The sequence below is a fragment of the Polyodon spathula genome, chromosome 30 (assembly GCF_017654505.1).
Source record: "Polyodon spathula isolate WHYD16114869_AA chromosome 30, ASM1765450v1, whole genome shotgun sequence".
Classification (NCBI taxonomy): domain Eukaryota; kingdom Metazoa; phylum Chordata; class Actinopteri; order Acipenseriformes; family Polyodontidae; genus Polyodon; species Polyodon spathula.
The window spans coordinates 5,423,608-5,449,497 of NC_054563.1; the positions used below are offsets into that span (position 1 = coordinate 5,423,608).

General features: G+C 37.6%; 2 protein-coding genes across 4 annotated transcripts; one reads left to right on the top strand and one right to left on the bottom strand.

The window, feature by feature from the left end:
- Window positions 1-263: 263 nt before the first annotated feature.
- cep57 (centrosomal protein 57) lies at window positions 264-10,411 on the bottom strand. 2 transcript variants are annotated; one of them, XM_041232537.1, is made up of 11 exons: window positions 8,282-8,456; window positions 6,528-6,690; window positions 4,430-4,609; window positions 3,904-4,025; window positions 3,630-3,746; window positions 3,008-3,085; window positions 2,415-2,516; window positions 2,210-2,290; window positions 1,679-1,923; window positions 1,111-1,255; window positions 264-987 (listed from the first exon to the last, which is right to left on the bottom strand). In XM_041232537.1, exons 1-11 carry the CDS (start codon window positions 8,315-8,317, stop codon window positions 754-756), a joined length of 1,503 nt encoding a protein of 500 aa, XP_041088471.1. In that variant the 5' UTR covers window positions 8,318-8,456; the 3' UTR covers window positions 264-753. The 2 variants fall into 2 exon arrangements, with proteins under 2 accessions (XP_041088471.1, XP_041088472.1); XM_041232538.1 differs by lacking the exon at window positions 8,282-8,456 and adding an exon at window positions 10,223-10,411 and having other exon boundaries at window positions 265-987.
- fam76b (family with sequence similarity 76 member B) lies at window positions 9,315-21,544 on the top strand. Of its 2 annotated transcripts, none has more exons than XM_041232540.1 (10): window positions 9,315-9,599; window positions 10,716-10,780; window positions 11,181-11,235; window positions 11,417-11,572; window positions 12,433-12,635; window positions 13,313-13,360; window positions 13,542-13,619; window positions 13,840-13,975; window positions 14,927-15,028; window positions 20,140-21,544. In XM_041232540.1, exons 1-10 carry the CDS (start codon window positions 9,513-9,515, stop codon window positions 20,227-20,229), a joined length of 1,020 nt encoding a protein of 339 aa, XP_041088474.1. In that variant the 5' UTR covers window positions 9,315-9,512; the 3' UTR covers window positions 20,230-21,544. The 2 variants fall into 2 exon arrangements, with proteins under 2 accessions (XP_041088474.1, XP_041088475.1); XM_041232541.1 differs by having other exon boundaries at window positions 13,843-13,975.
- Window positions 21,545-25,890: the final 4,346 nt, after the last annotated feature.

Genomic DNA, 25,890 nt, shown 5'->3' on the forward strand with positions numbered 1-25,890 from the left:
ATAAGTGGTCAGTAAATCACACATGGGAGAAATCCGCTACTATTCGGATGACTGAAATAGACCCCTTGTATTAACACAGTTACAAAAAGGGGAGAGGTATCTGGATTCAGTCTGACTCTGGCGAGCAGTGTTGATGTGTCTATACTCAAGATTCTGTCATAAATTTAAATAAAGAAAATAAACAAATAGAAAAATAAATGAAATGAGAGGGGGGGGGGGGAGGAGCGGCCTGCAGGCCTCCATGGGTATTAATGTAAAAAAAAAAAACTGCCTGCTTGCAATAGATCCTGGATTTCACAAAATAAAATGACGGGCCATCGACAAGCATGGTGGCTACTCAAAGGGCGGTCTTAATTACATCTCCCATGGGCTTGCAAGCTCCCTTTGTTTGACTAAGACAGTTCCTGAGATTGGGCTCATGGCAGGGTGTTGTTCAGCTCTTTTTGTCGGTCTTTGTGTGTTGATGAAATGAAATCACACCTTTCTCCGTCATGCCGAACGACGTCGGCTCAACCAGTAAATCTAACCAGGTCAAAATATGTTTCTAAACAGAATCCAAAAAACACAAAATGTAAAAAATAAATATTTTATTTTAAAAATGTTAAAATCAGAGTGGGTAGTAGCAATAAAAAAATTAAAAAATCCAAACCAGACACACATGAAAACACCACAATGTACACAGAGGTGGAGGAATAGAGGGGTGAATCCATAAACACCAAACCCTGAGAATGTGTCGCTCCCTCCCCAAGGCGCTCAGTAATCCCAGTGGATATCGTCCTTGCGGAGTGAGGTCTGCAGGGTCTGCATGTCCCTGAGCAGTCTCAGACTGTCCTTGCTTTTTTCCCCTGGTTTCACTTTGATCTGACCTGCGCTCTTTCCTCTTGTGGTGACGGTGGTCGTGACCTTCACCTCCCCGACGCCATTCCCGCTCCTGCTCCCCCTGCCATCGCCGGAATGCTTCCTTTGTGACTTCTTTAATTTCTCCAGCTGATAAACACCCAACAGCACAACACAGGCGTAAATGACAGGCATCATCTTGTTTGGATGTTTGTTTCTATGAAAACTTTTGAACTTGGACTGATCTGAAATGTGGAAGATCGGCATGTTTACCTGTCCTTGATGCCTGTGCACTTTCGCTATCTGGTCCCCTTTAGCCTCCATTCTCTTAACCAGCGATTCCAACTCTCGTTCCAAGTCTTGTCGCAAACGGTCTGTCCGAGTCTCGTGAATCTGTTTCACTAGTTCTTGGTGTTCACTTCAAAATAGGAAAGCAAAACACAGGCTTAACCAACGTACTCAGTTAAGCCGATTATTCACCACTCTAAATTAGAGAAGCACAGTCAAACCTATGCTGAAGTTTTGACAATGATGTGGCAACTATATAAAACTTTAGTGCTCCGTGAATGATATTTTTTCTGGTCGCTGCTTACTCCCTAAGCGACTTTATAACGAACTAGTACAAACACTAACTTAAAACATAATTACTTTGTTTTCTAAAAGATTTGTGAAAGCATCTTAAAACAGACTTGATGCTTAATAAACCCAATATATCAGCAAATGACTTTATCTGCTTACAATCAGTAGTACTTATTGTAAAGGGGTAGTGAAAATTAAATTAAACGCGAAACTACTTACTCAAAATTACCATTCACAGCATTTACAGTACATTTCCACTTACAAGCTCATGTGCCCAAACTCATCCTGCAGTGCCAGCAACAGGTCTGAGAGCTCCTCGCTGCAGGAAGAGGAGGAGCTAGTGGTGGAGGTGGTCGAAGCCCTCCTGCCATTGGTGGTGGAGACTAACTTCCTGGCCACTGGCCTATCGCTCAGCACACGGTCGTTACACAGCAGCCTGTTGTGCTGTTTCATCAGGTGCAAGACGTGCTGGACATTGGCACGTACAGAGTGGCTGTTACCAGTGGACTAGGAAGAGGGATTCAAAAAAAAAGGAGTGGGGTTGTTAATCTTGATGCCTGCGATACCAAATAATCTGTAACAACTTATTAATCATTTAAACAGCTACAAATCTGTTCTTACAAAATAACATTTACATTGCAAATGTAGGCTGCACCAGCAATTCAAATTAAACATTCAAATACCCCAAGAAAGACTTAAACTGATTTAAGATGCCGACATCAAGTTTGATACTGGCGCATGTGCTGTGCTGAACACATTCTGCCAACATGTAAAGATAACTTTATTGACTCACCTTTCCTGCTACAAAGGGGACGTCCCCTAGGCTCAGTCTGTAATGAGGCTGGGTGTGTGAATAGGGCTGTTGAACAGGCTTCTAAGAGAAAGAAAAGACACTTGAATTTCTACATAAGGCAACAGAAATAACATGAGAACAGTTCATTTTCAATAGTGACAGTAGGCAATTATGATCTACTTTTATTTTTGTACAGAAATCTTACTTTTGCTGCTTGTTTTTTCTTCTTTTTCATTTTCTTTGCCTTTGCTGGTTTAGGGGACAACGACTGAAGCAAGATCTGACTGGCTTCCAACCCGGTCTGTAACTGTAAAAAAAAAGAGTCTTCAGCCAGCAGAAAACACAGTTTCTTATCAGCTGTGTTTCACTTACACAGTTCACCACAAACTGTAGCCATTGAATTAAACTTAAATAAAACCTGAAGCCAACATGGTTCTATGTGATATTTGTTTTCCCAGTAAGCTTTATACTTATGAATAAATTATATCAACCTTGTCCTCAGTTAATTTTAGCATTAGCATGCATAATTATTCTTCATCAATTCGTTTTTTTAACCTGATCAACCAACATATCCTAATTAAACTTAGCAGTCTGACCTGGTCCATCTTTGCCCAAGCATACGTTATGCGCCTGTCTAGCCATTTTCTTAAGATACTTTTCCATATTTTCTGGTTATTCAGTTATTTCCTAATGTATTGTGTCACTGTTAGAAACTTATTCATATAATTATGAATTATGCAACAAAAGTGAACCTGGCTGAATAAATAACTGATCTACATGAAGAAATATCTACACTACCTGAGCAGCCTTGTCCTGCATCAGCTTTCTCTGGTGCACTTCTTCTCGAAGCTTCTCTTGCAGCTCACAGATTTTACTCTACAATAGAGGGGGAAAAAGAAACCCCACAGAAGTTTGCATACTTTAAAAAGAACTGCTACTAAACACAGCATTTTGCATAAATTACGAAACAGCACTTTCGTTTATGTACCGTGTGTAAACAGAACCATAATTCCTTGAACACTATGCAAAAGAAAATAGTTCTAGAACATTTTAATAATAAGATACCTGGAGCTATGGAAATGCAAAAGTGGATTAACCTTTCCCCTCCAGGACAGGCCAAAGAGATTGTTTTAGCACATTACAGGACCTGGGAACCATGTAAAAAGTGATGTAAAACAATCTAAATAAATTCCTCCAGTGGATTATCCTGATGGGATATAGGCTGATCAAGTCAAATATAGTCCACAATTTAGAACTCGTGTTACATTGACATAAGCTATTTAAGATTTAGTGTGACCTTAATAATATGCAGGTTGCATTTTTGGTATGGATTAGAAAACTGTAAGTTCACAGAAAATCCTGGGATGGTTTGAACAGTCCAGCAATCTGTCCGAACAGCTCCTTTTTAACCTCTGCTCACCTCTGCCAGTTCCTGCGTTGCTGTGAGCCTGAGGTATTCTTGTTCCAGCAGGTCTAGCTTCTTAAACTTGGCCTGGACATCTGACGCATCGACAGATCTCTCTCGTTCTAAAGAAACCTGAAACAGAATCCAAAAATGAACATTTCGGTGATGTTTAAAAAATAAAAATAATAATCATTTAAAAAAAAACAGTTCAGATAATTAATTTACTTGTACATTTTAATTTAATTTTCATTTTTTTTTTTTTTTTTTTTTTTTTTTTTTTTGCAGTTACCTGCTTCTTTAACACCGTTGCTCTTTCAGTTTCTGCGTTGCGGACCATCTTCTTCATGTATTCCAGCTGTTTCTCCAGAAGCTTACACCGAGATTCAGCAACTGCTAGCTGTGTTGACAGCTCTACGCAACAGGAGAAATAACAGTGGATAACGATTTGTCTTCTCAAGTAACAAATGAGATGCAGGAGCAAGACCTACTGCAGTATTCAGGAGTCAAGATTCTTAAATCGTTGAGCAAACACAGAGTTGCTTGAAACGCAAACTGTACTACTTTGTTGTTTGGTTCTAATTAGTAGGCGTTTTTGTCCTTTTAAAAACATGTACTGTATTTTTAAAGACTGGAGGTTAACAGCATGACAGCATGCTCCAAAACACCAATCTAGGTAACAGTTTAATTTGGCATCAGACAACGACCTCTGATTACATTGAAAAGAAAACATTAGCTGATTAGCTCTAATCTTATGGAAATAGCAAGTGGTAGACCCGAGTGAACCCAGGTTTCTCCCAGCTTCCCCACACACCCACCTTTGTTGTGCCTGGTCACCGGTGTCTTGCTGGAGTCGCGGTGCTCTCGCTCACGGTCCAGCACCTTCTTGTACTCGCTGGTCTCGTGAGAGAGCCGCTGCAGGTTCTCCTCAGCCTGAGCGCGCTCCACTTCTAGACGCTGAATCTTTTCCTGCAGGTTCTTCAGTGCCGATAGGATCGCTGGGGAAAAGAGCATGAAACAAACAAAAACAAAAAGCCATCAAGAACTGTTTTTTTTTTTTTTTTTTTTTTTTATTATTTTATGAGTAGCACTCAATCAATCTCATGTATACGTTCTTAACAGACTGGTAAAATGCATGGTCCCCAAAACACTTGGAGGGTGTAGTTTTAGCTGTGTTGCTCCCTGAAACTCACTACTTTATTAGAGAATCCACAACACTAGCCAGATTTTAAAATACCCTTAAGACACACTTATTCTTCGCTGTATTTTTTTTTTTTTTTTTAACTCTTTGACTCTACTGCAGTCTGCACTGCTTATTATAATATACTGTACATTTACGATGATCAGTTTATATTTACCTATTTTATTCATTTATGTATCTATAGAATTTTACTGATTAATTGTTATTCATTGTGTTCTGTAATGTTGCTTTGTGTTTGATTGTTTTGTTTTATACAGCACCTTGAGACACCTAGGTGTGAAAGGCACTATAATAAATTAAAGTTATTATTATATCATTATTATTAATATTAGTTTATTTGGCAGACACCTTTATCCAAGGCGGCTTACAGGTGTTACAGGGCAAAAGCAATATTTAAATACAGTAGTTTACAGTAAGTGAAAATATTACTAGAATGCAATAGGAGGTAAGAAGTAACAAGTTAGGATTAAAACAATTTGTATGTACAATGACATAATAGTGGGCAATAGTGCAAGGACGGTGCATCAGCTGAGGATCCAGTAACCTGGTGCTTAGGTCAGGCAGGTCCAGTGCATAACAGGAGGGGTAGAAGAGCAAAGAGGTTATGATGAACAAAAGGTAAATTCAAAAGCAGACAGAAATTCTGGGAAAGTACTACAGAACAAAACTCCAATGGCCATGGGAATTTCATCAATCAGTCTTTTGTTAATCAGCCCCCTGGAGTTATATAGCTTACTTCTCATTTCTGTCTGGGGCCTAGTCCAACGATAAGGACTGCTATTTAGTTCACAGAGAAATGTACGTTTATTTTTTAATTCTTTACCAGTAACAAGCTCCACATGTTACAGTAAATATATACGGATAGTATTAAGACTTTCCTGACATTGTTAATTAGTCTTTGGACTGGGTGGGGTCTAACACTTAACCACAGTATCTCTGGTAGCTGGACTGCGTGCTGTGAAGTCGCACCACTTGTGTAAGAAACGTGCATAGACAGCTATGGGAGGTGTGAACTCATGCCACCTGGATAGTCATCGAACTTCCATTAGGACAAGGATCATCTTCCCCAGTATTACAGATATTACCTGTTAATTACTCAAAATTTGACAGAAACAAAAGCACTCAGAAAAGTTTTTACTAGATGCTTTTACCACCAGTAAAAGTATTTCTTATAAATAAAAAATGTAATGTTTTCAACCATTGCCCATTGTACACTACAAACCAATATGTACCTTATCAATAATTGGCAAGCCTGAGTATTTACGTTTCTGTACAGCACTTACTATATGGTAGTCATGTATAGGACTAAACTATCTTGTGTTGTGATCAGATGCATGAAGGATGTACTTTCAGAGTCGTGGCAATGTACAACCCACATCTACTAACGAATGCAGTCACATGCAAATGCTCAAAACGAGAGGAAATGCATAACGTTTATCAATGCTTTTTGTGTAGCAGTGCGAGAGACCCATCTTGATAGGTGCGATTACTGTATTTCCAGCTTGTGAGCTGGCAGGTTAGGACCTGGGGGTTTTGGGGGGAAAAAAACAACTATTTGCAGTTCTAAGAACACCTTTTGTTTGTGGATAAAAAAAGAGAGTTAGTGTAAATGACCTGTTTTGTTCTCTGGTGCCAGTCTGTCCTTAGCCTTGTAAAATGATTTAAAAATAAAACACACGAAGACCAGATTACAGAAGAATCTTGGGTGAGTTTACCTGTGCTGCTGCTCTCCGGGTACGCTTTGACTGCTTTGTCAGGGGACCTCCGCAGGTCAGCGTTGAGGAAGGGGCGCTGCATCGGGTACTCCACAAACGAGGGTAAGGACGGAGGCGGAGACACGGCCGGGCCGCGAGAGCTTACACCGAGCAGGTCCCGCAGCTGGGGAAAGCAAAGGGAGATTCTTCAGTACCAGCTTAGCACGCCTCTGACTGCAGGGTGGAACTGCAGCACTGCGATCTAGACACAGGGAAAGCTACAGGACTGCTATGCCAATTTAGCATTTTGCTGTGCAGCTGCTAATTCTGGATAACCTGCATTTATAAGATTTGTATCTCGCTCCATATATATCACAGCTGGAAATGAGACTCCTATTGCAAAGCAGATTTACCCATTCCTGGTTTTACTACGAGCTTCATTAGCCACAGCGTGCATTTAACAAACTTCAATGAGTCTTATTAAAGTCATAATAAAACCAGACTGGGTCAAACTTCTACGCAATGGCTTATCGCATAGCCTTATTATATCATTTCTGTATATTCCCCTCAGATTCTGAGCCTTGAAAGAAATTGTGTTGAAGCCACAACTTACTAAGCTTCCTCACAATATAATACACATATTATTATTATTATTATTATTATTATTATTATTATTAATAATAATAATAATAATAATAATAATAATAATTAGATAAATAACATCAAACTCTTGACTTATTAAAATGTTTGCTTTGAGATTTTATCAGGCTCTATGAATGTCAGAAATCATTTGAAGAATGATAGGTAAACTGAAACAACTTCAGTCGGTTTACACACAGGTATACAATGTAATAATAGGATATTATTCTGCAATAGTTTACCCTAACATACTCAGCCAGTACAGACACTGTTACTGTACCCAGATGTAGAACTTGCAAGCTGGACAACGACTGATTACTCAAGGATTCCCTAGTAGATAACAGGGGATGAACTCAGTAATTCGTTCAGAAATGTCCCACCCAGAGTGTTCAGTATTTATAATCACTACATTACTGTACCTGTAACTCAGTGTGGAATATAACATAACAACACGGCCTTTATGTGTGCGATTTTAACAACAATCAACACCTTTAATTCTACACATTATGTAAGGAGGTATCAAGCCACAGTGAGCAGCGACTCAGAGGGTTACAATGTCTGTATCTGTATTTGCAAATAATGGATAAGATAATAAAGAGAGGAACGTTCCATATATGTTAATACTACTTTGCAATGCAAAAATAGACCAAGGCGGCTCAACATTACAACCATCAGCTCATCTAACTGCAAAGGTTTAGTTAATTACATTCGCTATTGAAAATCATATACGTTGAGAGATCTTGTCCCAGTTTTTAGAGAAGAAAAATCTACGTCTACACGATCACTAAACTAGACATCATGCAAACTAAAATCTGTAATTTTGTAAGCCATTCATGACCATTTTAATGAAATGCTGTAACAGAATGGCAGGTATATATTATTTATCAGCAAGACCGCTCGGTGCGTGTTGTGTAACATGAGCTATAATATCAAGTGTTCTGCAATTTACAGTAACATTCATCACACACAAAAACAGTACATGTTTTAAAAATTGATTGTTTCACCAGTGTAAAATCGTCTATTTAAGGATACATTGTATCTTATACAATCCCTAATCGCTGCAGAAACAGAATTAATTACAAATAACGTATTTACTTAATACAAAGACCATATTAAACTGCTAAAGCGTTCCATACCGTCTCAGAAGAGTAGGTTGCTGCTGCTGTCGCCATCAAACATGCGCCGTTTTCTTTGTACTTTTAATGCTTTATCTCACTTATACTTTACATTTGCTACTTCTCTGCAAACCTACTGCTGCCTGCACGCAGGAAACACCATAAACACCAACTGAGCGGTCAGCGTGTGCAGGAGGGGCCGGGGAAAACGTGATGGCGTCACAATCCACGCCTGACTGCAATGCCGAAAGACCAATTACAGAGCGCAAAGGAAAAACAGCCTATAACTAATGGAAAGAATAAACCGATATGTATTTGTCTGTAAGTAAACCCAAGGATGTGAACAATATAATTATCAACGCTATATTAAATAATAATCGCATTTGCACAGCCATGTTGGTTACCTGGAAGAAACACATATTGCTTGTTAGATATTGTAGGTCAACATCATTGGTTTTGGTTGTCTATGTGCTTTTTCAAGAATACAGTTCTACACTACCAATACGCTGTTTAAGCTGCTATAGTTCAAATAGTACGCATGCTCTATTGTTTAAATCGATTCAGTTGCTGTTAACCTGAGATGGGACAAACAAAAAAAAAACTACAGTGACCCTCTTCCTAGAAACCTATAAAACTAGAGGAATATTTAAATTACATTGCGGGTTGTAGTCCTCTTGAAACAGTGTACATTGGCTTGTTTGAAGGGCAGATACCAACATGGGATTTGTAGTCTGCTTTTTAATGAAACATTAGATCTGTTTCCTGTAGCTCTAACCCGTAGTATACTTAGTTATCATCCACTTTCACAGAATACTGTTCTGAGCAATTGCCTCCTGACTACATGTGTACAGAGACCGATCTGCTACTCTGTGGGTTACGTCATAAAAAATAGTGCAAAACAAGGCGTTTCATTTGAGAAACAGAGCACACAGTGTGCTCTCATTGGCTATTGGTTTTAAAAACTCATGTTCCCGCCCATTTGCAGATTGCGCTGGTTGGTCAGGCTCTCCTTCCTTTGTCGTTGTTGGTCGGCATCCGGTCCGAGTGACGCCGCGGAAACAAAAAAAAAAGCCGTGAAGAGCTTGAAACTCATTTTAAAGATTTTAACCCTGGATGTTTTTTTTTTTTTAAAGGACCTCTTTGGGTTAGCTTTCTCAAAGGTGTAGTGTAAAGAACACGCTTTTAACCCACTAGTGTATTTTGTTTTTTTTAGATATATAATATTTTTCTTGTTTGGTATTTTTTGTTGAGAATGGCGACTACGGCCCTGTACGCGTGTACCAAGTGTAACCAGCGGTACCCGTTTGAGGAGCTTTCACAGGGGCAGCAGCTTTGCAAGGTCTGGGTCTCTCTGTTCTTTCATCTGTATGCCGTAAACCTATATAAACGTCCAAAATCACCTACATCTGACTGTTAGCCACTGTTTTTATAGGGTGTCGTAAATCCAGTGCATTTTTGTTTAGTATATTTGCAGTATTTATTATTAGTATTACATTCTGGTACCTTGTAGTATGTAACAAATACGAGTACATCATAATGATTTTACCAGTAGTTACTTGCTGCAGTGTGAGCCCAGTCAGAATACTAGGTAGTATTTGTAGTATTCTCAGCTGACAATACACTAAAACACCGCCTGAAATTAAAACTGTTAAAAGGCTTCCGAAAAAAGATACCCTTTGTTTTGAAATCCATTTCATGCGCGAGCATCTGATTTTTTTAATTCATATGTTTCGATTAAAGGCGAACGAACTTCCAGTTATGGCTTAAAATGTCGAGCTACAGTTTAAATTTCGGTTTTAAAATTGCATCTTCTTAAAGCAGTACATTTTTAAATGAGAATAAACTTGCTCCCAGGTGACAGCGAAACATGATTCGCGATCCTGCTACTGGTAGTCAAGTATCGCAGGCTTTTAGTTCTGATTTATATTTTTATTGGTTACAAAAACAAAACACTGCGTTTACCTGATTTTTCTACTGTAGAAGAATTACTGCCAGGAATCAGAATGCCAACTCCTACCACCCTGCCTCTTAAATCCTGTAGAAACAGATGTATGGATAATCTGCAAACCCACAGTAAAGCAAGACAGCATGTTTCCCTCTGTTGATAACGCAGAGGCGTGCTTTCTTTTTAATGTGGTGTTACCCTTCGGAGAACTGTGCCAGATGTATAAAACATTCAAGTTACCTTAATAGACTTTGTGCAGAGGTCTTTTTTTCTGTCTTAGTTTTTATTCAATTTTATATAACAAAAAAAAAAAAATACTTCAGATGTGTATACAAGGAATATATCAGGAGTGTCATTGCAATACATTTACTAGTAATTTGAAGTTACCTATTAAAAGTAGTGCCTAAGTTATTCTATCAAGTTGAAGTTATGTTTCAAGGATCTGCCAAATAAAATGACTACTTTAAATCAATTGCTGTAATTAACACAGTGGCACCTTTTAATTTACAGGAATGCCGGATAGCACACCCAATTGTGAAATGTACATACTGTAGATCTGAATTTCAACAGGAAAGGTAATTTACTGTTTTTCTTTTTCTTTGGGGGGTGGGGGGTAATCCAGGAAAAGCTAACCCATGTGGGTATCTACCCAGGTTTTTATCAACCCATGTGTATTTAATGCATCATGGTGTTGATGGTTGATATTAAAATACAGGTACCTTTTTCTTAGAATTTTCCATGCTGTAAAAGCAATATTTTCACCTCTTTGGCGCTTAATTTATTTTCTGTTGTTAATTTACTTTAATCTGCTTTGCTCAGATACACTCCTGCTTTTATTACTAACCTAAGAGTTATCTCTGTTAGTGATAAGCAGGTACCTGTCTCAAGCTTGTTTTATGTACCAGATATATTTTATTATAGTTTGAAATGACGATTTAGCAAAGTAAATTGTTTTTATTTGTTTTATTCTTTCAGCAAAACAAACACAATTTGCAAGAAGTGTGCTCAGAATGTGAAGCAATTTGGGACGGTAAGTTATCTGACAATACCCCAAAAAGTATATTGATAAGTAATAGAGAAGTACAGTGCATTTTTATATAGTTTTTACAAAAAATAAAGGCGTGCAAGATTGATGTGTAAAGTTAGGATGTTGTAGTAAATGTTTGAGAATGATTGTGTTTAATTTGATATTTTTTGGCTTTATTTTACAGCCCAAGCCTTGTCAGTACTGTAATATAATTGCAGCCTTTATTGGAACCAAGTGTCAACGCTGCACAAACTCAGAAAAGAAATACGGCCCTCCCCAGACCTGTGAACAGTGCAAGCAGCAGTGTGCCTTTGATCGCAAAGAGGAAGGCAGACGGAAGGTATTGAAATGGAATGATAACACTTACCACTTTGTACACTCTCGGGTCCATGCATTTTAAAATGACTGTTCTCTTTTGGAATGTCATCAGGTGAGTATTACAAACAAACAACATATTAAATGTGACTGTCAGCTTGGACTAATATAAAAAAGGTTTGAGGCCATCATTTGAAGCTACTGAGTCACACAATCATTTCACATTCAAAGTTAAATATAATTTATTGGTGAATGTTTTCTGCATAACTCCATATTTTTACTTTTAGCACGAAACCTGTGTAATGCATATACCAATTGCAGCCAAAATAACACCTAATAACAGTAATACAGTACAAAATTATTCGGAATTGGTTATTGTAAAAACTTTTTTATGCGCCTAAAAATTAATAGAAAATAATGTGCGGGGGGGGGGGGGGACATGCCAGGCATTTAATAGTTGGTGCGCACAGTAATTTTGCATAAAAGGTGTTTGTATTAATGTGCAGCCAAAGATTACTGAATGTTGTGTGATAAATTAAAATAACTATTCTGGTTTCCTTGGCTGTAATTTCAGTTTTGGAATAGTTTTTGTAGTTCATACAAAGTTATGAAAATACTTAAACCTGCACTATTGACCTGTGACCAGTACATTGAGATCCCAATATCAAAATCCATTAGTCAAATCATACTGTTTTATAGAGTATCAAACTGCAAACATCAGAAGGGTTCTGCTGGCTAGGCTAGCAAAAAAAACCTATTATAAATTATAATGCTGTTTTCTAAGGATATAAGGCTTGTGTGCATTTAGTGTACAAAGCCTGTTGCATTCTTATTTAATTTCTGTTGTCAGTATTGTTACTAAATCAAATTGTTTTGTTTTCCCAGGTTGACGGGAAGTTACTTTGTTGGCTATGCACTCTGTCGTACAGACGCGTCCTACAGAAAACTAAAGAGCAGAGAAAAGGGTTGGGGTCATCACATTCCAATTCTTCCTCAGCCTCGCTCACTGAGAAGGACCAGCACCATTCTAGACACCATCACCACCACCACCACCACCACCATCACCGGCACAGAAGCGGCCACCATAAGTATGTAATTTAGTCCTATGAGTAAGTTGGTTTCTACAGTTTTGATTGGTATATCTGTCCTTTGTTTTTTTGTCAAGTGATTTTGTATAAGGCACAAAAGGTTGCTGTATTTACCATACCAGGAGAAACAAACAATTACATAAATTAAAGGGTCATTGTGAATAAAGACAGAGAAATGAACCAATGAAAACTGTAAACCTGTGACCGGGGCAAGTTGGAAACCAATCCTGCTGGTTTTAGATGCTTTCTTAATGCATGTTTTAAGTCACATTAGGAACATTTTTAATAGAAACAGGAATGCAAAGTTTTAATTGCATAAAACACATTTTAATAGAGGGCTGTACTTGGTGTTGCTGTGTGAAGTCACACGAAGACTTGCTGTTTCTGGTTGTAGATGACGAAGATAGGAAAATCAAATAGTGCTGGCTTGCAGCCTCCTTTGTGTGAATGTCTCGTTACTGTACCTGCTCTTGATTATTTTTGTTAAATTCTGATCATTATAACCCTGAGCTTCTTAAAAATGCAGTCCAGTCGGTTTGTGAATTGATCGCAGCTACATGAGTTAATGTTCTGCCTCCAACCCATCCCCTCATTATTGTGACAATTAGGACTGAGCTTTTAATGTGATATGCTGGATTACATTTACAATTTACAATGTGCATATTTTTTAATTACAGACTCGACAGCCTCAGCCCAGAGCAAGACCAGGTACTGTGGAAACAGAGGTAAATAGCACTGGAGTAAACTAATTTCTATCTAGTATGTTTAGAAATATTCAGTACATGTAAGGAATGACCCTGGCTTTACTTCCTATTCTGCTGCTGTCAGCAAAATAATCTAAAACTGTACAAGTTCAGCTTGTCAGTAATGTTTTTTTTAACTCCTTTTAATGTTTCTTTGTATTAGCCATACTACTTCATCTATTCAGAATGAAACTCCAAAGAAGAAACCAAAACTGGAGACCAAGCCATCAAATGGAGATAGGTAAGTTTGACATACAGTAGTTATAACTGGAAATAGAATGGGTGATTTGTAAATATTGACTTTCTAGTATACATTATCTTCATTATATGGAGGATTTTGTTCTGGTCAGTTTATTTGCAAATCTACTGTGAACTGATTTCATGAACTGGCTCATGTAATGAGTTGCTTATATCCAAAAAGTGTTAATGACATACATTTATTTAATTCTTTTGTTCTTTAGTAGTTCTATTAACCAGTCGATGGACTCCGGAGGAACTGATAACTTTATCCTGATCAGTCAGCTGAAGGAGGAAGTGATGTCCTTGAAAAGACTACTGCAGCAGAGAGATCAAACCATATTAGAAAAGGATAAAAAGGTACTGCAAAGGGTTCTGTCTACCACTCAACTGGACATTGAATTAGGTGATCCAGGTGTGCGTTGACCAGAAGTGGTGATCTCGTGCATTATTTTTTTTTTTTTTTTTTTTTTTGTGACGCAAGTATTTTACACTTATGTTTTTGCAGATACAGTTGAGCCTGTTTATCACCTGGCTTAATATCATACCTTGTTTTATTTTCACGATTTTTCAAAAACCACTCACCATGCACCATAAGTTCTTTGAGAAATTACCTTTAATATAACAAACCCGTCGTGTTTTGTACAGCCTGTCAAATGCTGCATGGCCAGGCTTTACTAAGTAACCTCGGAATATAATTACCCTCCAATGCAACTTGCAACTAATAATCATCTCTGCTGATAAACTGACATTTTGTGCAGCCTGTCAGATGCTGCGTGGGCTTAATGGGATACAGTTCAGTTACAAAATACCAACATCGTCAGATTTCTTTAACATAGTCTTATGCAAATAACCAAACGAGCACAATGGGCCGAATGGCCGCCTCCTTGTTTGTAAACTTTTTTATGGTGTTATTTCTTAACACCAAATGCAACACCTAATTGATAGCTCTCATCGTTCGACAATTTGTGCCTTTTTTTAGGTAATGACACAAACTGTTTTGTTCCAGATGATACAAAACGTATTTGTCTTGTAGCAAACTATATGCATTTGTTTAAGTGTAAAGAATGACTAAATGTACAGTATTAAAACACTGCTCTTTAGTTCACCATTAGTTTTCTTTCTTTTTTTCTCGAACCCGTAATGTACTGTCCTAGGCAAACGTGAAACTTTATCACGAATTATGTCTGCACGGCAATCATGATACAAAGTGCGTTCATCTGTATTTGGAGAACATTCTTTTCTGAAATTTGAGGATATATGGAAGATGGCTCTAGGTTTTTATTTCCTTTTTTTTTTTTCCTCTTACAGCTTACAGAACTAAAGGCAGATTTTCAGTACCAGGAATCAAATATGAGAACAAAAATGAACAACATGGAGAAAGCACACAAAGAAGCTATGGAGGCGCAACAGGTACGGTGGTTTTGCTGCTTAACCAAAAAACAAACTGATACAACATTAACCAGGAGTTTTGGAGAGTCCAATACTGTCTTGTGCATCCTCTGCAGCTGGGATATAGTTGAGTCATACTTAGTTCTACATATGTATAGAGAACCACTTCTTCAATTGTGATTGAACTTGGCTGGACTATTCTTTAACCCTTTGCGGTCCATTTATTCAGTGCCAGTCATATCTAATTTATTTTCACACAAGCTGTTTATTTTACACACGCTGTTTTAAAAGTAATTTTTTTCACTGTGAAACAGGTTTAAAAGGCACTGCATGTCTATAGGAAACTCGGTACTGCATCTCCAGCCCTGCACCACTGCCTGTTCACTGTATTTATCACATCTTTTCATAGTTGTGCATACTGTGCTACTTTGATTTGCTGTGGTAAATTAATATTAGGTATTGAACAAACAAATAATGCAGAAAATATATCGATTTATTGATTTAAGAAAATAAGATTTCTATTTAACTGCTAACTTTAGCCTACTCTAGAAGGTTATGCAGGATCAAAACAAACAAAAATGAACATGGTGATAGGTTATGCACGTTATTTCTTTATTATTTTTATTTAAGTACAGGTTTTATAAACGTCTACTACCTGTTTAAGGTAAATAGGCTAACAATAGAATAGTGTAAATTAACAACAGTTTACTCAACAGATAAAAGGTCATTTGATAACACATTTTAGTAACAAGTTGTGATGGCACTAACAAACAGTGCGGTCAGAGATAATGAAGTCGCCATTACAAATTAGAGGTGGGCAAAATATAGCTCCCATCCAAACGGGCTACCATACATTTAGGTGTGAGGCACATATTATCAGATATAATGGAGAAATTGCACCTGCCCTTCAGAAGAGCTGCTCCATTTTCAGTTCATTGAGAGCTTGTTCCTTTTTTATTCCCTCAATGAATGTCCAAATGGAGCAGTGTCAGGATCCCAGCGGTTCCCTGAAAGCATGTTGTCCTCCTTCCACTGAATTGTTTGTACGTGGTAGGTGCTGCTCTACAGCATCGTGTAGCAGTTCCACATATCTGAAATACAGAAATACATTTGAGGCTTTGTGTACAACTAAAATTTAGATAGCTGCGGAAATAACATTAATAATATGAAAGTAACACGTTTTAAATTATACATTTTATTTACCCCCACCGCTGCTAAGGGTTTTTCCACCCCCCTTTTCTTGAATTTGGGACTGAATTGTTTTAAAAGACAAATATCTCAGGTCTCTAAAGGAAACCTATCTGTTAATTTACTTGGGCATATCTACTCAATTGATTGAGATATTACAGATTTAAATGAGGGGGGAGAGAAATATTGCAATTTGTGCCACTTAAGTCCTAAAAAAGTAATTTCCTAACATGGTGATTAGTCAAATTATTGTGTCTTGCACTGCTAATATGTTAACTGTCTATGAGTTAGTATGTTTCTGTCATGACTGCGTCAACACGTGTATTAATAAATAATAAACATTTAAAACAGAACATCGCTGGGTCAATATGTAAACTATACATATATTTAAATGTAGACAAAAACTAAATTCAAAATATAATTTTGAAAGAATAAATCCCCCTACACATGTCCTAAAATTTTGTAAGCGATTACTCACTCGCAGCCTTTAGGGCACCGACATATTATATAATATTGTTATTACTGCAGCTGGTGCAGCATAGCCTGGGACAGTATACAGCAGTCAATAACGATTGATTAGTTCTGAAAGGAAAATAAAATTTGACAAATATCTCCTGTGGGTCTGCTAAATGTTGTAGCCGTCAGGATTTGCTCAAATCAAACCACAATCTAAAACACTTCAGTTTATTTGACTTGCTGTATTCCAGACTAAACTATAGGTCAGTTAAGGCATCAGTTATTCACCATTTGATTGACATGATCAATCCACCATTCACACGTTTGAGAGACTAAACCCTCACACACGTGTTTTAAAATGTCTGAAGCAAATGGTCAGACACAGCGTGCCCATGCACTGAGTTACTACCGCATATGCCACGGTACAACAGAGACAACATACAGTAGTCAATAGCGATTGATAAGTTCTGAAAATAAATATCGAAAGTTAGATTAAGTTTGCTAATAGGTCCTTAGATCTCCTAAATGTTGTATCCATCAAAAGTTGCGCCAGTCAACATTGTTATTCAACATTGAATAACACAGAAAAGTCGTATACAGGGCAGTTTACACATCAATCATGCACTTTTTAAATAACGTGACTGATACACCATTCACATATTGAGATCTTAAACCCTTCTACACACTCTGTTTTTAAAAATAAATAAATAAAAATGAAAAGATCGGATGCGCACAGCCGGCGCTACAGTGAGATTTATTTTAGGACTTACACCTGAGGAAATTTTTAGCGTACGCCCCCTAGCACTGATGGGGTTAAAGTTTAGTGCAAACCTTGTATGTTTATAGTCTGGGTGGAGGTTGGTTATTGTTAAAAAGAACATGAATAGAAAGGAAATTCAGTATCAAAGGTAGATCCTGTCCTGCTGTTTATTATTTCTGTGTTGATTTATTTAGCAGCACCATATCAGTGATATTAAATGTCTAAGAGATACAAATGGCAAAATCATAGATGAAGAAAAAAAATAGCAAATATATTAAATGATTACTTTTCACAAGTTTTTACAAAGGAGGATACGGACAACATGCCCTACATGTCATCCAGTTTTAAATAACTTTAGCATAACCGAGGCAGAAGTGTTAACGGGACTAGGAGCTCTTAAAATAAACAAATTCCCTGGGCCAGATGAGATCCTCCCAATAGTACTCAAAGAAATGAAAGAAGTAATTTACAAACCGCTAACCAAGATCATGCAACAGTCTCTTGACACAGGGGTTGTACCGACAGACTGGAAAATTGCAAACATAATACCGATCCACAAAAAGGGAAACAAAACTGAACCAGGTAACTACAGACAAATAAGCCTGACTTCTATTATATGCAAACTTTTGGAAACTATAATCCAAAATGGAAAATTACCTATATGGTAACAGTATCCTAGGACAGTCAGCATGGTTTTAGGAAAGGGAGATCGTGTCTAACTAACTTGCTTGATTTTTTTGAGGATGCAACATCAATAATGGATAATTGCAAAGCATATGACATGGTTTATTTAGATTTCCAGAAAGCTTTTGACAAAGTTCTGCATAAAAAATTAATTCTCAAACTGAACGCAGTAGGGATTCAATGAAACACATGTACATGGATTAGGGAGTGGTTAACATGTAGAGAACAGAAAGTACTGATTAGAGGAGAAACCTCAGAATGGAGTGTGGTAACCAGTGGAGTACCACAGGGCTCAGTATTAGGTCCTCTGCTATTCCTAATCTACATTAATGATTTAGATTCTGGTATAGTAAGCAAACTTGTTAAATTCACAGACGACACAAAAATAGGAGGAGTGGCAAACACTGTTGCAGCAGCAAAGGTCATTCAAAATAATCTAGACAAGATTCAGAACTGGGCAGACACATGGCAAATGACATTTAATAGAGAAAAGTGTAAGGTACTGCACGCAGGAAATAAAAATGTGCATTATAAATATCATATGGGAGATACTGAAATTGGAGAAGGAATCTATGTAAAAGATCAAATCTATGTAAAAGATCAAATGTCTTCATCTAGACAATATGGGGAAGCTATAAAAAAGGCCAACAAGATGCTCGGATACATTGTGAAAAGTGTTGAATTTAAATCAATCACAAATGGAGATTAGACAAGGGGGCATTCAGAACAGAAAATAGGAGGCACTTTTTTGTACAGAGAATCGTGAGGGTATGGAATCAACTCCCTTGTAATGTTGTTGAAGCTGACACCCTGGAATCATTCTAGAAGCTGCTTGATGAGATTCTGTGGTCAATAAGCTACTAACAACCAAACGAGCAAGATGGGCCGAATGGCCTTCCCTTGTTTTGTAAACTTTCTTATCTCAGGATCTCGAAGTTTCCTGAGAATTTATCACCATATAGATATCTTATATTAAAGTTACAAACAGGGTTCATGTTTTGTAACCACATTTGTATTTTACTTAATTTTATGTTGATGCAACACAGTGTTGGTCTTGTAACTAGTAATGTTTGCTTTATTTACTTTATATTTTGGAACTGCACTTTACTTTATTTGTATGTCTGCTATCCCGTCTTGTAATTAGGAGTTGTTTTGTTCTTTCCTGAAGCCAGGGTTGTTGTTGTTTTCCAACTTTGCAGATATTAGTGTGATATTGGAACTATTTTTGTTAGAGAGGGAAGCAGAATGTTGTTTCACTTTATTTTAACTTGATTTATTTATTTTGGTACTGTGTGCCAAATAATAAGGGGAAAAAAAGTGCTTAGAACATGAATTGCTTCTGAAGTGTCCCTTATCAAAACTCGGCATGGAAAATCCGTCTTTACTGAAGAAGAGCATCTTGTTAAGGTAATGTGTAAAAAAAATAAAAGTAAATTAAATAACAATAACTTGAAACAAACCATGCAGCTACTTCACAATAACTTGAGACCCTGAATGCATCTCAGGCAGGCAGCAAGTACAGCTACAAAGTTGTGTGCAGTGATTCACTGTAACTGGGAAATTGGTGGTCCTCTGTCACTGTAAAGGTGTCCTGCGGTAAGGGGTCCCGCCGTGGTGGGGTTGCGCTGTACTGGGTCACGCAGTGGTGGAGTTGTGCTATACTGGGTCACGTGGTGGTGGGGTTGTGCTGTACTGGGTCACACGGTGATGGATGTGTGGTAATAGACGCCCTGTAGGGTCCGGATATGGCACAGAAATGTCTTCAAAAAAGCTGGTAAACAGATTCACAAAAACTGTATGCAATTTTATTATGCAGTACAATACATTTAGGTTCGCTATGGTTATAATAATTGCTGCACTTGGCTGTAACAAACTGCAATGGTCATTTGACAATGACTATCATTGACACTGGGTGAATCAACAAGATGTTGAATGTGGCGGTTTTGTTTTTAAAATGACTCTTGAAACGTAAGCCTTGAATGAAATTAAGGTATCGGTATTGCAGGATTTGAATAACTTTAATATTTTTTTCTTCTCATTTTAGGCAAAGAATCGTGATCTACTTAAACAAGTAGCCGCTTTGTCGAAGGGCAAAAAGTTTGAGAAGTCTGGAAGCACGTTGTTGTCTCCTTGAAAACACATGAAGGTCTAGCATAGTGTAAAGTTGTTTCAACTATAAACACTGTGAAGCCCTGAAATAAAAACTAATTTGAGTTTACCCAGGAGCACGATAAACATCTGACACGAATACCCTTGAAGTTATCAGGCAACTATTTTACAGTCCATTTCCCTTTTCTTTGGGAGACAAAGAAACACTATGGCAATAAAAAAGATAAAATTACTTGAAGTGATTTAAGGCTTTTCAACTCCATATTGCCTATAATGAGTTTAGTAGATTTTTTTTTTTCCCTTTTATGTAGATGTTTGTGCTACCCAGGTCTAAAAACAGAAATTGAATATCCTGGAATAGAGATGTTGAATTTCTTAATTATGTAATGAAAACTGCCAGTATGGAAAAATTGTTTTTTTAAAAAACAAACATGTTTACCATATGAAACTCCAGGTTGTGGTTTGTAAATGTTTCAGACTTGAATTGCCACTTTGAAATGCAGCTTGAGGGTATTTTTATTTTTCCAAAAAGCATTGGTAAATACTATTAAATGTGTGTTGTTAGCCCTTTTTTTTTTAAAATTAGGGTGTGTACTATTTTCTTTTTCTACAAAATTATTTTACCTTATTTATTCAGACTGCCTTTAAAAAAAAAAAAAAAAAAAAAAAAAAAAACGATCATGTTAAAATACAAAGTTTTTAAAAAGTGAATGCAGTTCAATTTTTTTTTATTTCTGATTACACACATTTGATCTCTTATTACCACATAGCAGTAACATCTCAACTGTGATCATGACTGAACTGTTTCTTATTGACGAGACCGTGAGGACAGGCAGCTCTAGCCCCATATGGGGAGCATCGTGTTATTTTGAGAGTGGTATTGGGGCTTCACAAGACTACAAATCTGATTTTTTTTTTTTTTTTTTTTTTTTTAAACCCACATTTTATTGCACCAAACCTCTTGCAGTGATGAATTGGACAGTGACTCGTTACTGCACTATTGGGGAAAGACATCTAATAATGCATGAAACACAGCTGTAAGGGGAGGGTCGTGGTCTCATGTACTGTATTGTACTTTTAGACAGATTTGCAAATCATGTAAATTACTTTGCTCAGTAAAGGCCTTTGTGTATTTTAAACTTGTTACTTGTACCGTTTCTAGTAAGTATATGTAAAGCAATTAATATATCTAAAATATGCTTTGACACACAACTATTACACTTTTTACAGCTCTGGACTTATTTGAATACTGTACTTGCACACAATGTACAGTTTCACTTTTTTGTACTTTTTACAAACCCAGTATTTAAGAAAATAAATAAAAAAAAAACTTTGTAAAACACCTTTGACTGTGTTTTGTATGTTTGCTGTTGGGGACATGACGTCTGTGTTAATGACTTGCTGTAACCTGTCTAATTCTTTATCAAAGCCAAGAAGCAGAGAACCGGGATTGTGATCTTTCTAAATACGATGCTTCCAGAAGATAGTAAGTGCACATATTTATATGTGGGTGTCATGAACTCATATCTACACTACAGCTTTTCATGTGGTTTGCAAATCCTTAGTGCCCAAATTACTGGCCCTATTTTTGTACAGGGTAATATAAAAGCAGTTGCTGCCTAGTCTGTGTTTGTATTGGGATTTAGTACCCACTCCAATTCCAATTAGGAGGGAGTTGGATTGGCTGGAAAGTGTATTTATTCTGTACAGAAATGGATTTGCCACAATTGTTGGCCACTAGATGGTGTTAGATGATACATTGTAGCAGTTGGTTGACTCCGATGTTAAGATTAGAATTTTATCAATCCTGGGTTTTCTCTGAATCAGGCTGGGATTATATGGAGGTATGTAACTGAGCTACTTTTTTTTTTTTTAAAACACAGTACTTGCTAGTTGTAGCTATAGGTAAGAGGCCCAAAATTATATATTTTTAATATGTAGAGATGATAAGGTGGAAATACCAGGACCCTTTCTTCACAACAGTTGCACTTGTGCCCTAGAGATGAAAGGCTAATGCATAGTGTGTAATCTCACTGTGTCGCCCAGTGAGAACAGGAAAGGGTTAAATAAATTTGTCTGGGGGCTGTGCAGCACAGAACAGATTCGCTGGAGGATGTCCTACTACCCACCCAGGCTAAATACAGCACTTCCTGAAAAACCTAAACTAGTGACTTAAATGCAGCACCCCCACCACACACACAGCCATAAGTACTGCTTTGCCTCAGACTGGTACTGTATCTTCAAACATCAAATGAATTTCATATGTAATCTATTTAAAAAAATAAATAAAGTACCTGCAATCTGAGTAATGTTCAGTAGAAATGTATTTTCTTAGTTTTATACCAAAACGTTCACGTTCCAGATTCCAGTCACACTTTTATTAAGACTAACCATTTTAGGAATCCCCTCCCTGATAAACTACATAGTTTTCTGTAGCTGTTTTTTAAAGTCTGGAAGAAACCTAGAGTGAAATGAGATTTGACCTAATTATGCTGTAAAATTTAATCTGGACAAGAAGTAATCTGTCAACACCTTAGTGTCTTGAAGTGAGTCCACATCCTTAAATCCCATTTTACGAGAAATAACAGCTTGTTGTGTAGAATGACAGTTCTTGCAGATTGTTTTGTTTTCATAAGCACAGGAATCCAGCACTACATGTTTTTTGTGAATATTTTGACAATAATCCAATTCTAGATGGTCCTGTTTGGGGACTCTGGCGCCCTCGTGGGTTAGGGAGGCAAAACTCAGGAACGGTTTCTCCTCACTGTGCTCCAGCGAACCCTGCTGACCAGGCGCCCAGTGAGCTCAAAACACATACCTGCAGGGCTGGCCTTTGTCCTGTATAGGTCGGTGGCTCGCTGACATGCTCTCGAGTTTCTGGGTGAAAAAGGAAGCTGGCTTGGACGTGGGATCGGTCTACTGAACCATGTGGGGAATTCCTGCAGTGAGGAGGAAAAGCAACTGGGCATTATTTAATCAGGGATTCAATAATAGGACACACTAAAAAAAAAAAAAAAAGGTCCTGTTGAGCAATCATTTTCAGTTCTGTGCAATTGGTGTAGTCTTATCAAGTGGTACTATTGCTAACCCTAATCCAAGACAATAAAGCGGCACATGAATTAATAAAAGTTTATTGGCCGTGCAAGTAACCCCTTGCAAGGTGGCATCAAGTGCTCCAGAAGGCAAAGTTAAACTAATTAAGTTACTTTATGCCTCTTTTAAAAACCCAATACTACAGTTGTGTATATTATAGAAATGTTTTCCCTCTGCTCTCACATGACTAACATCTTTGAAACTCCTTTTTGTACTTCATTCTTCACCTTTTTTTCAGTTGCCAGTGATTTCTTACCAAAATACCCACAAATCTCTTGAGCTGAAAACTGCTCTCTTTAATGCTTTGTCAATTTACACCAAGTTTAACACTAAAGCTGGTTCATGTGATATATTAATCTTTCTATTATACGATTAACCTTTTCAAGAAAATTCTGGCACAAGTGTTCTTGTCTTTCATATGCTTCCAATTTTATTTCTACAGTTTTTTTTTCTTTTTTTTGTCTGGAGAAAAGTTGTTTTTATTTAATTCCTAAATCGCTTATTAGGAATGTTGCAGTTGTAAAAGTTTCATACGGAGAGCAAGAGGTAATTGATTTCCATTACATGAGAGTAGATATTGAACTTCATGCTGATTTGAACTCGGCTCTCACCAAGATAAGCACCAACTAAGACGTAGCTTTGCAGTAAACAAATGGGATCCATCTGCATCTCCATCCATTTGCGTTGTTTTCCATCTGATGATGTAGGTATCCTTCTCTCTGGTGTTGATTGCTGAAGTGTAATGCTGGCTCCAGGGATCAGCTCATTTTGCCTCCCCATGCGCATCAGCACACACAACGGCTGCAATGCTCGCTCCAGGGATCAACCATAGTGCGGTCTCCCCAGCGCATCAGCATGACAACCTTCTGGATTGAGCTAAGTAGGGTACATCTCTGGGGTCTTCAAGTGGGCACCTTCGATCCTTTGTGTTTCGTTGACTAGCCCACGACACCTCAAGAGGGCTCAACTGTGATTCTGGCATCCCAGCATCACCCCCCTCCATCCCCTCATCTCCTAAAAAATGCTAAAAGCAAAGGGAAGCATGGTAAAGAGATATGAGACTTATAATACAGGCAAGGGGGTATTTTGAAGGTCCGAATCTAAGGTTTACGATTTTTTTATTTTTTATTGGAGCATTTTTCTGTCTTCCGTATTTGGTAATTTGAACATTGGTGAATAAAAAAAATTGGATGTATCTCAGTACCCCCTACCCAGACACATATATTTTGACATAATGATAGGACTCATCATTGCTGCTGAACACCAACTCGAAATCTGAACGACTCTATCCCTTTTAGTAATCCTGGGGTGAGTGAACCAGCACTGTCATCACTGGCCAGGGCGACATCATGACTACGTGCAGAACACAGGGTCTCCCACCCTATTCTGAAGGAGACTCTTCAGCCTAGAAGACGGGATGACTGAAGTCTTTAAAATCATAAATCATATACATAGTTAATCCAAGACGTGACTTCAGATTTAGCACAGAGACGAACAAGAGGGTATAAGTGGAAGCTCAGTAAAAGTAAATTTAGAACAGAAGGTAGAAAGCATTGTTTACACAGTTATAAATGCATGGAATAGCCTACCGGGTGAAATAGTAGGATCTAAAACACAGGGAAGAAGATCTAAGACTAAAACACACTAAGTTTATCGTCCAGGCAAAGCACTAGATCCTGAGTTGAGAAAATGGATGGCCTTTGTCCTGCTTACCACTTACCAAAAAATTGTTGGAAGATCGTCGCTTTGGAATAACAACATGTGTAAAGGTTAGAGTCAAAAAAGTTTATAGGTCAAAAGATTTTTCAAATATCCAGTTCCAACTTCACATTTACGTGTCTTGTTAAAAGGTTAGTTGTGTCATAAAGCATAGTAAATGTGGGCCAGTCTAGCGTGTGTCCCCCTGTTAATAGAAATACGTTGCCTTGGTTAATCTCCTGTAAGGACAGCTGATTAGAGGACATTCCAAAGCATTGGACAGGCAACCCATGTGAATATGATTAAAACTGTTGACCAACAGTACAGTTCCAGAATTTCAACTAGTTTGTATTTATTTTATTTTATAATATACCGAGCATCAAAAGGAAGTTATCACTATTATAAAAACCTTTGAAAAAAAAATAAGGTATACAAATGATGAACATTGACAAAATGTTTTCGGTTTCTTTTTGATCACTCAATCATTCATCCTTGACCATGATATGCTTGAGTGATTATGACTGAAGCATATGCACTTAATCACCTAATTAGTGAAACAGTTGATTGGACACTGGATATGGAGTGATTTCAGCTGTTGAATTGCAAGCTTGAATAAAAGCAATAAAGAAAATCGCAGAAAAAAAACCAACATCTGTCAAGGGAGCAGCGCCTTTGTGCAATCGGCATGTTGGAGGCTGGACTAGGGCAGCGTACTGTGGCTCGTCGTATTGGGTGCTCACAGCCAGCAATTTCAAACCTGGCGAGATGGTATAACCAGAGACACTCTGTCAATGACAGAGTCACAAAACCGGCCCAAGATCAGCAGATCATTTTCGTGATGTCAATTGTTAAGAATCACAATAAAAAGTCACTGCAGAGTTTGTCATTTTTTATC